At 39.3% G+C, this 13,102-nt stretch overlaps 2 protein-coding genes across 4 annotated transcripts; one reads left to right on the top strand and one right to left on the bottom strand.

The window, feature by feature from the left end:
* Positions 1-205: 205 nt before the first annotated feature.
* Tk (Tachykinin) lies at positions 206-12,831 on the bottom strand. 3 transcript variants are annotated; one of them, XM_065865857.2, is made up of 4 exons: positions 12,168-12,831; positions 1,469-2,172; positions 924-1,152; positions 206-742 (listed from the first exon to the last, which is right to left on the bottom strand). In XM_065865857.2, the coding sequence occupies exons 2-4, from the start codon at positions 2,126-2,128 to the stop codon at positions 729-731; spliced, it is 903 nt and encodes a 300-aa protein (XP_065721929.2). In that variant the 5' UTR covers positions 2,129-2,172; positions 12,168-12,831; the 3' UTR covers positions 206-728. The 3 variants fall into 3 exon arrangements, with proteins under 3 accessions (XP_065721929.2, XP_065721928.2, XP_065721930.2); XM_065865856.2 differs by having other exon boundaries at positions 1,469-2,185; positions 12,168-12,821; XM_065865858.2 differs by having other exon boundaries at positions 924-1,128; positions 1,469-2,185; positions 12,168-12,806.
* Ect3 (Ectoderm-expressed 3) lies at positions 5,582-10,101 on the top strand. The gene is made up of 5 exons (XM_065865855.2): positions 5,582-5,738; positions 7,739-7,960; positions 8,015-8,229; positions 8,351-8,768; positions 8,879-10,101. The coding sequence occupies exons 2-5, from the start codon at positions 7,740-7,742 to the stop codon at positions 9,936-9,938; spliced, it is 1,914 nt and encodes a 637-aa protein (XP_065721927.2). The 5' UTR covers positions 5,582-5,738; position 7,739; the 3' UTR covers positions 9,939-10,101.
* Positions 12,832-13,102: the final 271 nt, after the last annotated feature.

The following is a 13,102-nucleotide window of genomic DNA, read 5'->3' as shown; positions in this document are numbered from 1 at the left end:
AACAAGATGTCAGCATGTAGGTACATGTGTAGTTGAAATTGAATTCTAAGAATTGAGAGAAGACTTTTTAATGTTTTCTTGTCTTAAATTGCTCATTGTTTTGATTTTAGTCAGTATCAGATAACTTACCTTTCCGAAGACATTAGCAAAAAGAAAGTGAAGTTTGGTTATTCACATACCCCTTCTTACAAAAATATGCATTCACTTCAGTTTTTGAAATAAATATTTATTCATTATTTACAATATTTATTTGTGCTATTTATGTAGGTGTATATATCTTTTGTATACGTAGATGTATTTTGAAAATAAATAAATGTTTCCCCTCTTTTTTCTGCTTATCTTGTGCTTTTCAATTTTTCTAGTTTAATGTTCTTTTTAATTTTGATTAAAAGATTACACTTAGATATGCAAATAGTATAATTGAACCCACTTAATCTTTGAAGCATCATTCAATTCCAATTAAATTTACAAAACATTATTTGCAAGTCTCGTTTTACATTAAGCTGAAATGTTGTGTCAACTAACAGAGCAAATCTTATCGGTGTTTATTTTTGTGTGTCCGTGTTTGAAATAATCTCCAGCCCAGCGATTATTTAAAACACTCATGTAATCCATTCTGTTTCCATATCTGCTCTCCCGGTCCCCTGCGTCTATCCATCCAATCTTTTTCTAGTGTCGTAGCTCTAAGAGGAACTTCCATCAAGATTATTTGAACCATTCAACGATGTCTATTCGAAAAGTGCTGTGTGAATGAAAGAAACAAATAAATATAAAGAGTATGAATAATGATTGAATTTAAATGGGATTCCCAAATTGATGAAAAAAACAAAAAGAATAACAGAAAAGCAATTTTTGATATTTCAATAACTATTAATAATATATAGAGAATATTGAGAATTTTTGGGATATCAGTGAGGTATTACCTGACCGTTTGCCTCGCATGCCTAAGAATCCGTTGGGCGCCCGCTTTTCTCCCCAGAGATAGAGCCATGGATGTACCAAAGTCTGTTGATGAATCTCCTCGTTCCCGATTCCGTTTCCCTCCAGATCGCCTTTCTTTCCCCGCACTGCTACAAATTTGCTGTTGAAGTCTGCAAAGCGCTGCTGTTTTCCTCTCAAGTCGTAGGACTTTTTAAAGAAATTGTGCCAGAACTGGGGGCTATTAGATCTTCAAATCATTTAAGAGGGGTAAGCAGTACAATGGTCTCTTTTATAGACTAACTTTTAAACAGATTGTAATCGATTATTTTAAGAATTAGGAAAATAAAATTGTAAGTTCAATGTAACTCTGTATTTTCAAGAAGGTAGCAAACTCAATTGTTTAAAAATTAAGTTCTGCCTGAGCTGTTATATTTTTAACATCACCGTCAATTTTTAAAGTCATATAGTATTTTTCGTTTTTCAATAATAAGGATAGATAAAAGTTCATCTGGAGAAACCACTGTAGTTGCATGGTAAGTCGACTTACCTCTGAGAGAGCTGCCCGCTTGTAGTGCTGGTGGGAGACATCTTTCTTGCCGCGCATCCCCACAAAGGAGTTGACCGGCGCCCTCTTCTGCTGCAGTTCCATGGCCTCATCCGCCTCCGCGTCATCGTCTCCGGCCAAAAGAGCAGGGCGTTTGCCCCGCATCCCGGTGAATCCTGTCGGTGCCCGCTTGCCCACAGCAGATCTATCACCCGCTATCCTATCGAAGAAGTCCTGCAACAGGCTCTCCCGCAGTCGCTCCTCCTCCAAATTCTGCAGGACATCGTTCAGGCGGGCGTTGATCGGGATAAACTTCTTGCCGCGCATGCCGACAAAGGCCAGCGGTGCCTTCTTGAGTCGCCGCCCGTTTTCGGAGTAGTAGCTATCAGCCTCCTCGTCGGCGTAGTCCAAAGGATCCGGTCCGGATCCTGGTCCAGATCCCAGCCAATTACCCTCCGACGTGTCCCGCTCGTCGTCCTTCTTGCCCCGCATCCCAATGAAGCTGGACGTGGGCGCCCGCTTCACCACCCTGCGTGGTTGATCATCGCCAGGCGGCAGAGGACTGGCGGAGGACTCCGTCTCCGCATCCGCCGCACTAGAAGGTGCCGTCAGCAGGAGCAGAAGCACTAGCGCCACCGCTATCAAACCGCTTTGAGTGCGCATTGGACGTAGCGAGCTTTTAGGCGGGCGTGAAACTCAATGCGCTGCTGGAAAAGCAAACTACAAAAAATGAAAGAAGAGAAAAACCATTGCCATTTATACTTATTCAATAACCAAAATAGGATCTTTTTATGAAAAGACTTTATTGCATTTTTAGGATACAAAATTGGTTCAAAACTCATGTTAAGAAATCAGCCTCTTTAAACAAAAATAAAAATATTTTCATTGGAATCAGATTGAAAAATAAAACCGGCTAACATAACAAAAAGGAAAATCAATATTTAAATATATTTGGAAAAACTTGTTCTTAATTGTTCACATTGCAAAACATTCTACATACCAAAAGGTAAAAAAGCATATAAAAAGAAGCCCCTCAAAAATGTTTTCCATTTCATTTCCTGTTTTGTTTGTTTTGATTTTCTTTTTTTTGCATATAGTTGCTTGCTTTAGTGCACTTAGACTCACAAATTCCCCGTGGCGGCGTCTACTTGACCTTTTTGTGTTCCTGTTCTAGGGAAGGCAGGGGGCATGAGTGGGTTAAGGGGCTTGGCAGGAAAAGCGGATGGTTTCAACTGGCATACGGGCATTTCCATAGAACCGAAAATCATACAATCCTTTGGTTTAATATGGGTCTTGATAGATAAAAAATAAATAATAAAAAAAATAATGATCGGATTTTCATATTATAAGTCTGATTTTAGGCAAGAACTTCAATACTATCTAGCGGTACTTAGAGTTGTGAACATTTCTGTGGAAATATCCATACACATTTGGTTGCTGCTTGTTTGGCGAGATGCAATCGAGTGCAAATGTAACGGTTGCTGATGTTGCAATTTATAGTCCCAAATGCAAACACATAGGGAGATCTGCAGGAAGCTACACTTACAGGAATTTGTAATTCACTTCTGAAACTGTGCATGGAACACATGTATCGTAACTTACTTAAATGTAAATCTTTTTACGTTTGCATGCAAAAATAAAAGTAGGTTTTAAGCTTTACATTTTCACTTGTTTTTAAGGATTAAAACCTACTTTTAGTTTGACTTGCGGATCAGAAAATGATCCTATATAAATTATTTTTTAATAAATTGGTTTTTAGCTAAAGCTTAATTATGAAACATTTCATAAAGCTGATTAAAAGTAATTTCGAGGTCTTGAATAAACAATTCAAACACTCATTTTATTTTGATAACCATATCAGAAATTTTGACATGTTCTATGTTAGATAGAGGATTTTTTTCCTGTTTATTTCCAAGTGCGGCATCCCCAGGCGCAAGTATCTCTAACGAGTTGACACCACGCTCGATTATGCCACGCCTTGTAAAGTCAAATTGGCATGCAAATGCCCCTGGCCCGATGGCTATAACCAGAGGGAAGGGGGAAATGGTGTCGGAGCTGCTGTGGAACCTGCAACAGGAGCAATAGATGTAAAAACTGTGGCGACGTCTAACGATGCGCGCAGGAAACAACAGACATGTAATTCAATTGATTGCCACCGGCGGCGTCAACCGCAAACAAGCAAACATTGCAGCTTCAAGTGGAAAAGAGCAGAAGCAATTCAATTGAACTTAGCAAAATGAATTTGAATTGCATTGATGATGAGTTTGCCACAATCAACAGGTTGGTCGGCACTTATGATCACTGTTATGATTACGACGCCTCCATGCGACTCTGTTTGCTTCCAGTTAGAGTGGAGCTTGAGTGCCAAAACCCAAAAGTTTCCTGCTTTTTAAAGTTGAATTTATAATATCAAGGAGCAAAGGAATGGTCCTAAAATGTCAAAGTATCAACACATGACGTGGGAACTTTAAAGGTACAGTGGGTTGTGGGAATAATACTAATAAATGTTAAAATAACAAAAATAAAATAAAAGAATTATGAAAATAAAAGAAGTTAAAGATTAAAGAAACATATTAAAATAATTAAGGTGAGAGAATTAGAATTTATGATAGAATTGATCATAGGTTGTTGTTGATTTTGAGCTGATTCGCAGGTCAATTATATACCTTTAATTTATTTTAGGATAATTCTTAAAAAAAAAGATTTTAGTATTATTAACAAATGGGAATTACTTATCAATTTATTTAAAATTTAAGTGAATCCTGGAAATTTTATATGGACTCCCTATCCCACTGTGCAGCGTCCAACTAATGCCTCTAAAGTTTGCTGCTGCAAAATTAACATCGTGCAAATGTGGCGGGCTTCCGGTTCTCGAGCTACCTGGCCTCGGCTCATCAGGGCACGTCCTGGCAGGACATCAGGACATTGGGCTGACAGCAGGCAGTTGGACAATGGAGCTGTTCTAGAAGTCCGGGCTCCACTCCCTCCGCTACCCTAATGCGGATTGCGGATAAGCTGTTAACTTGGCCGTGTCTGTTGTCTAATTGTGTATGTAGGCCACTCTCTATCCCAGAATCTCTATGTGTGTAACTTCCTCGGGGTGTGTGTGCATCCCAAAGGACACTTTAAACTGCCGACAGGCGTGCGAGATTAAAGACGTGCCAAGGATTCCCACGTCTAGATTTACATTTTGGCCAACACATTGTGTGCTCTTCTTTCAGCAGATGGGTTTTGCGTGTGGTCCATTTTTCGGTGGGCGTGTAATACGGGTCCATTAGCCTAGGGAATGTAACCCAAGAACAGACGGACTGAATCACAAGCCCAGCAGAAACGCAGAAAAGTATGAAATTAATAATAAAACAACATGGAAAATTCACTTTTTGGCCAATTGCCTGCGGCTGCATTCCCATGTCACCCTATTTTGCATGCCATGGGGCAAGAGTTTAGGCCACACACAGTTAATGCATAAAAAATGAGGCGTGACTGTATTTTTAAATCGACTCCCTGTTTTACTAGCAGCTGCAGCCCAATTCTGAATTTCCACCGGCATCGGAACATGCGTGTGGATTCTAAATAAATTTACATTAATTTTGTTCGGAAGCGACTTCGACATGCCTTAGGACCATGGGCTATTGGAAAACTCTCGATTGATGCAAATACAACCTCAATATAAAGGTCATAGGGCTGCTATTTAAACAAATATAATATATCCTGGAGAAAAGAAATATAGAAGGGTTTGAAGGAATAATAAAAATGGAATATATTATTAAAGTTCATATCAAGCTAGTTTTTCTCAATGCATTATCGAATCCTAAGAGCTTTTAACATGAAATCTTTCAACCGAAATTCCAACGTTTCTTGATCTAGAATCTGTCACATTTTGCAGTTGCCAAAAAATATTTTTTTAAATCGGTAAGAAAATGTTGATTAGAAAATAATAATAATAATAAATATCGAATACTTTTTTTTTTTTTACAATTTAATGATAGATTTTTCCACACTCCACGCAACTAGTTTTTTAGCCTGTTCAGCGAAATGTTCCCCAACAAATTGTTCTGGACTCATGTTGCCAGTCGCGTTCTCAGTTCTGCAGTGCACTTAATTGGGATTTCTGCTCAACGCACGATCAGTTTGGATTCAGACTTGAAGCGGAACACTTGGCGCACTTTCCTCAAATTATCGCGATCGCATTCCGTGTTTTTATTTGATCGTTGCTCTAAATAAACGCGAAAGCAAAATACTTCTTTCACTGCGTGTAGTTGCAGTCACCCAGGTGAGTGTCATCTGAATAATTGGAGTTCGAATAATTGAAGCTTGATAAGCAGGCTTTTTGGATTCATTTTCCAATAATTGGAGCTTGATCAGCAGGCTTCTTAACTCCTTTTCGAAAAAAAAAACCAAACTGTCAGCAAAGTCAAGTCAAACACGCAGCGGGGTCCCAACTTTGTTAAATCGTGGTGTAGCTTAGGTATGGGGCCTGCAAAATAATCTATTTAGGTCAGATGCCTAAAATGTAGCGGGCTCAACTTGAGCCCTCGTTAGCTTTCACGTTCTGATTTTCCCTTTGGTTCTGTTAAATATTTCAATTTGTAACTGGGGTAACCGTAAAAGGCGGTGGTTTTGCTGGATATATATTTATAAAAGGTTAATTGCACTATCAGTGCTTGTATTTCACAGATCATTTGGTAAATAAAGGTGAACTTGGGTTATCGGGCTTGAACTTTACGATCGCTCTAATAATCATCTACAGATAAGCAGGAGGGAATCACAACATGTAAATCACAGTCGAGAGTACATTATAAATTATTTGTTCTTTCATGACAATCAAATCATTTACTAATCTGGTTCGAATCAATTAATCAAAATATTTGGATTAGTTAAGCAGGACCCCCAATAAAAAATGGAAAGCTTTATAGAGTGTTCAGTTACACGTTTTTAGTCGGAAAATGAAATACAATGAACTCTCTGTCAAAATTAGTCAATTACAACATTTTAAAATAGTTGGAACTACAATATAATATACTTTGTCAAGCAGAAAAAGGTTATAAATTTATGCCAGTCAAGCATCAGAGGATGCTAAATTAAAAAAATATTTGTTTCTTGTTCAGATTATACATTATGTTGCTTGCAAAAATATTCCACAGTCCTAAGTAATTAAATGAATCCGCATCGAGAACAAAAATAAAACACAAACACACGTAGCATACATACATATGTCAAATCGCATAAAATGAAGACGTTGAAGCGAAGAAAAACGTTGTGCCGATAAGAATGAACTCATAGTATAGTGCCCGAAAGCTGGAATAACAATCCATTATTATTGCCGAACAGCTGCTGTGGAGATACAAAAGTTTGTGAAATTCTACTCTCCCCCGAAAATCCGTATTAAATAATTGACTTATGCTGAGCTTGCATTAATTAACGAGACCCGATGGGAATGCAGCCACAGACCAAAAACGAGCTCCCTTCAAGAAGTTCGGGAGGGTCTGGGTAAATGGAATTAATTTGAGACGATTCATAAGCAAAACAAACAAAAGATTATATCGTTTTGTTGTCACTAAGCAATTGAGCCGTGAACTTCAATTGAAACATCCCATCTGAAACGAGACAAGCTTTGCACTGCGTTGAACTCAACTGAGCCGAGCTGATTTTCCGAGATGATTTAGATTGATTCACTAGGAAGCGGAACGGGTTAAGACTTTATACTAGCCGGAAGAAAAGTACCCGGTCTGAAATTAGGGAAAACAGAACACTTTATAAAATTAAGCTAATTATGCACACATGGCATAACATGCATTTTACAACTAATTTGGATTGGATTTAAAGCCACTATGTCATAATGTATTTTAATGAATTTAAACTTTTATTGAGTGCTTTTAATCTAATAGTCCTTCAAATTGTTTTGAAGTTGGTTTCACTGCTTTCCACCGCTGTTATCACTTCAGGCTAAATAATTTCTTCGAGCTATTGAAGCTAACCAAGCGTAATAATAGATATGGGTTAACTTTATAATTATTTTGTGTAGCAGTACCAATGTTCAAATTGTAATTATGAACTGACAAGATAAACATACCAATACAATATAACGCTAGCACAAAATTATAGAAATGGAGCTATAAGTTATATAAGTTATTTGTTACCGCCTTAAGAAAGTTGCACATTTTATGATTAGGTTTTTGTACGACAAAAAACTTTTAGATATAATCGGAATTGCATACCACACCTAAATTAATAGTTATGATAACCATTCCTTATATACTCTCTGAATCACAGAATGAAGTTTTGCTTAGTGGGCCTGGTGGCACTTTTCTCGCTGCTGGGAGCGGTTTCAGCCAATCGCACTTTCGCAATAGATTACGAAAACGATCAGTTCCTGAAGGATGGAAAATCCTTTAGATTTATTGCGGGTTCCTTTCACTACTTCCGTGCACATCCAGCCACCTGGCAGCGGCACCTGCGAACCATGAGAGCCGCCGGTCTCAATGCGGTAACCACGTAAGTCAATTCCACGTTGTTCTAGGTTTTGGTAATATTTCAAAAATATAATAGATATGTGGAATGGTCATTGCACAATCCTCGTGATGGTGTTTACGTTTGGAGTGGAATTGCCGATCTGGAACACTTTATACGTCTGGCTGTGGGTGAAGATCTGCTGGTCATTCTTCGACCGGGACCTTATATTTGTGCCGAGCGTGATATGGGAGGCTTTCCCTACTGGCTGCTCAATAAATACCCGGGGATACAACTCCGCACAGCAGATGTCAGTAAGTAAATAAATGTTAGTTACATTTGAAAAAAAAACCTATGTACTTAGTTACAGCTTTTTTCAACAAAATTGTAATTAGACTGTGCCGAACTAAGTAATTAAATCTCTATTTCCCTCAGATTACCTAAGTGAAGTGCGCATTTGGTATGCTCAACTGTTTGCCAAGATGTCCAAATATCTGTATGGAAATGGTGGACCCATTATCATGGTTCAGGTGGAGAACGAATATGGCTCCTATTTCGCCTGCGATCTCAACTATCGCAACTGGATTCGTGATGAGACCGAGAGTCATGTCAAAGGTCAGGCGGTGCTCTTTACCAACGACGGACCCAGTGTGCTGCGCTGTGGTAAAATCGAGGGTGTCCTGGCCACCATGGACTTTGGATCCACCAATGATCTGAAGCCCGTTTGGGCCAAGTTAAGAAGGTACCAACCCAAGGGTCCGCTGGTCAATGCTGAATATTATCCCGGATGGTTAACCCATTGGACCGAGCCGATGGCCAATGTGAGCACGCGATCGATTACTTCCACATTTATGTAAGTTTAAGATCATATAGAAGCTTCTTTATAAATTATAAATGGGGCTTACAAAGAACTTTACTATCTTATTATACTTTACTATCTTATTATATTATTTTTACTTTCAGAAACATGCTGGACAATGGTGCCAGTGTCAACTTCTACATGTTTTACGGGGGCACTAATTTCGGATTTACGGCTGGAGCCAATGAGATAGGACCTGGGAACTACATGGCGGACATCACCAGCTACGACTACGATGCACCCATGACGGAGGCGGGGGATCCCACGCCCAAGTACCAGGCCCTGCGTCGTATTATCGCCCGCTATCTGCCTCTTCCCGATCAACCCGTTCCCGCACCTGTTCCCAAGCGATCCTATGGAACTGTGCGTTTGACCAGCTGTTGCAGTCTGCTTTCCTCGGAGGCGAGATCACGTCTCTCGACAGGATTCGTTCAGGCCACTAAGCCCAAGAGCTTCGAGGCTTTGGGGCAGTACTCCGGTCTGGTGCTCTACGAGACTTGGTTGCCCAGCTTCCAGCGGGATCCGAGTATCCTCAATGTTCCCGGAGTGGCGGATCGAGGTTATGTCTATGTGGACGGGGAGTTTGTGGGCATTTTGGCCAGAGAAACACCCGTTTTTGAGTTGCCCCTGAGTGCAAGTGCCGGACGGAGGTTGCAGATCATCGTGGAGAACCAGGGTCGCATCAACTATGGTCGTCAGCTCAACGACTTCAAGGGAATCCTGCGGGATGTGCGACTGGACAAGCAGGTGCTGAGCAATTGGAACATGACCCAGTTTCCACTGGAGTCGTACGATCATCTGGAGCAGCTTATAACCCAGTCGGATGAGGCTGCCCGTCAAGGTTTCCAAGAGCTGAAGAAGCTGCGGACTATGCTGCGCACTGGTCCGGCCATCTACTATGGTCAGCTGGACATCCAGAAGGAGTCGGATCTGGCGGACACCTATCTGGACATGTCCGGCTGGGGCAAGGGCATTGTTTTTGTGAACGGCGAGAATCTTGGTAGATATTGGCCCCTGGTGGGACCACAGGTCACCCTGTATGTTCCCGCTCCGGTTCTCAAGGTGGGCTCCAACCGTCTGGTGGTGGTGGAGTACCAGCAGACACCCACCTCACAGGAGCTGCACTTCCGGGACACCCCCATCCTGAACGCCAGAACCGTTTAGGCCTAAGGACTTTCGTGCATCCATCGCCATACATTATATACACCATGCATCATTCGTTAATGTAGATCTAAATGTAAATTTATGCGGTTTAAGTTCTTTGTGAGACATTAAAGCGACTCCGAGACGGACGCGTCCTGTCTGCCTCGTTATCCCTTTTGTAAAAGACTCATTAAAGCCGTGGGGGCATATGTGAAACACGGATGGAGCGTGGAGGGTCGGGCATGTGTGACCTTTGTGCTTCGGCCAAATTAATCCCTAATGATTGAAATTGAAATCCACTGAAATGCGCTGATGATGAGTCGTAAGTCAAAGGCGGGTCGAAAATGGAGCCGTGTCTTGGTTCGTTTCATTTTAGGTAGCTGAAAAGTTTTTTTATGACAGTAACAAAATCCCCCTCCTCTTGTTTCCCATTTAGGATTTTTCGTTTCTAAAGAAGTTGCCCCAAAGCATGTTGGATTACGTATGTTTATTTATAAATGATTGAATGTTTTAGAACTTGGGGTATTGTTCGGTGAAATATAAGTTAATATAAACAAGCAAGGGTTTTTCTAAAGGTTTTTAGGAGTGTTCTTACTTTGGGATATTTTATTTTTTAATGATCCCAAAAACGTTCCCAACTGTTATTTAAGTTATTTCTTTTTCTCTCTTAAATATTTATACTTATTTAGTTTAGAGTTTTCGAATGTGATGTAATTTTGGTTCTTCCCCACTTGATTTAAAAATTCATACCTTTTTAATTTTCCTTACTCTAACTTCAGAAAACGTTAACAGTTTTTAGCTTTTTTCACTTTAATGTTTATAAAATGATTATATAAATTAAAAAATTATTAGTTTCGAGAACCAACTACCTGCTAACAGTAATATAATATTTACCTACATACATTGCCTACCTAGAAAAGACGTTGCTGTTTTGGAGCCCCATTACACGGAGTGTTCCGGGCCAGAGAATCACTCCCCACTTGGCCATCTCTTGTTGTCGTAATGAGTCCGGCAGCTACAGTTGTTGGCCGGGTTAATTAGTCCTGGCTCACACACTCGCATGCAGTGGCTTACATTTTAAAGGATCTTTTAGGCGCAGCTGCAACTCAAGTATTTGTGTATTTGCTGGCTACACATGCTGTAATTGCCCTGTTCTCGTTGTCCAAGTTGACATAAAACAAGTTAAGACCCAGGGGCAGTTTTAAAGCGCCGCCTCATGTCACCCGTGACCACCCAGTCCATCATCCCAGAGTCTTTTTGGGATAGTGCTTTTCCAAATGGGATGGCATTGCGTGCTGCCACCGGATGTGTGCCATTCCCATCCCATCCCATCTCTTCCCAAACCCATTTCGGAACCTGGACCCCGGCATTGATGTTGCTTTTTATTAGCTTTGGCCGCCGGCTGTCAATTGATGATGTCCGTCCTCCATAAACAATGTTTCTGCTCTCGCTGTACCAAAATATGTAAAACAAAAGGAACTTGACTTTGAAAGTTTCCAAGAAGTTTGCTCATGTGTTTTTATCACCCAATTGGTATAAGGATCTTGTCAGCTAATCAGGCGAATTAACGCGATGTCAGCCAGGGTCATCAATAAATGGAGATACTTTTAGTTTCTAACAATAAATAATCTGATGCTTTAAACTGGGAAATCACTGAGGATTAAGTTAAAATTTTTTTTACCCTCTTTAAATTGGGTGGAACTGAGAACCCCCCAAGAAATTTAATGGTGAGATGGTCAAATGCGTTGTCATAAAAACTTGTTGATGATATTAAGCAGACCCCTGAGATCAAATAGGATATAAAATCTGATAAACAAGCTGAGTTATAGCACTAAACACTCTGAATCATAAAATTTTAAATGTTTTGTTTTTTCACTTTATTTTTTGACAATGGAATTGCTTATTTCCAGAGTTACTTTTTTAATGCTAGTTTAAAGTTAAGATGAATAAATGGAAAAATTGTATTTCCTAAGTATTTAACATTTTGAAAAATATTATTCAGTTATACAAACTATTTAAAATCATTCTAGTCTTTGAAAATATGATAAGCAAAATATCACTCAAAATAAAAATATGTTTATATTAAATTATTTCATAAAATTGAAACAATGTCACATTTTTAAACTTAGGAAAAACCACTTTTGAAAATAATACATATTTAAATTCTTGGAAAAAATATATTTTATTCAAATATAGTTCAAATTAAAATATATTAATCAGAAACGACAACAGTTTACGAAGCTCACTTACAAATAAGTCCAATCTGCTTTGGATATATCTTTCACTTTCAGTTGTATCTTATCTTTGAACTTTTTTGAACTGCTCGCGTAACGAACGCGCCGAGAAGTATGCAACAACTGAGCGACAGATCGAAGCGACAACGGCCCTTTATAAAAGCTGCAGAAGGATAAAGCCGAAACAGGAAGCCGACCGGCAGGACACGAAGTTCCCTCGGCTGGTACGAGTGTATGTGTGTGGGTGCTCGTGCATATCAACAATTGGTCGAATAGAATCTGAAGCGATACGAGGTGTGGCTGTGTGTGAGCCGTTGTGGGTGTGTGCTCTTTTATGCGGCCGCCACTTCACCGTGGAATAAAAAATTGCCTCCTCGCCGAGCAATTGAATTGAACGGAAACTCTGTTTGCATATGTGAATAAAACATATGCAAAAAGTAGGCGAAATGCGAAAAGGCAATGCGAAAAAAAGGAGAAAGTTGAGTGAAATGTCGACCAACTGGCTAACTGGCAGAGAGCCCCATGTATAAAGAAATTTTAATTTCGATTTCTGTTTTCTCTTTTTCGCACTCATTTTGTTTTTCGGTTTTTTATTTTAATATTTATGATTTACCTTATGCATGCGGAATGCCCAAATAAAAATTATGCACTTTGTTGATTTTACCCTGGCTATTTGTCCAAAAAATTTGTAATTAAAATTATTTCCATATGCCACCTGCAAAGTAAACAAAACGATTGTCCTTTTACCATGGGGTACAAAAATAAATAAATTTTTAAAATATGCGAAAAGTGGTATATAAAATAATAACAATTTGGGGCACTTCGAAAAAATACAATAAAATAAAACATTATGTCAAAAAACGTTCTCAAAATAGTTATAAACAAACAAATAAGAAACTTTTTTAAAAATCCGTTGAGGTGGCACTGCTTAAATATTTAAATGCTACTACC

This window comes from Drosophila suzukii, chromosome 3 (assembly GCF_043229965.1).
Source record: "Drosophila suzukii chromosome 3, CBGP_Dsuzu_IsoJpt1.0, whole genome shotgun sequence".
NCBI classification, from domain to species: domain Eukaryota; kingdom Metazoa; phylum Arthropoda; class Insecta; order Diptera; family Drosophilidae; genus Drosophila; species Drosophila suzukii.
The sequence above is the reverse complement of the archived record's forward strand: the minus strand, read 5'-3'. Positions and strand labels throughout refer to the sequence as shown.

Excerpts from the sequence above, each read along its gene's own strand:
- Tk (XM_065865857.2), bottom strand. The coding sequence starts at position 2,128 with ATGCGCACTCAAAGCGGTTTGATAGCGGTGGCGCTAGTGCTTCTGCTC. Across the intron at positions 1,153-1,468 it reads AGCGGGCAGCTCTCTCAGAG|TTCTGGCACAATTTCTTTAA; the intron begins GTAAGTCGACTT and ends AATAGCCCCCAG.
- Ect3 (XM_065865855.2), top strand. The coding sequence starts at position 7,740 with ATGAAGTTTTGCTTAGTGGGCCTGGTGGCACTTTTCTCGCTGCTGGGA. Across the intron at positions 7,961-8,014 it reads GGTCTCAATGCGGTAACCAC|ATATGTGGAATGGTCATTGC; the intron begins GTAAGTCAATTC and ends AAAATATAATAG. Across the intron at positions 8,769-8,878 it reads TCGATTACTTCCACATTTAT|AAACATGCTGGACAATGGTG; the intron begins GTAAGTTTAAGA and ends TTTTACTTTCAG.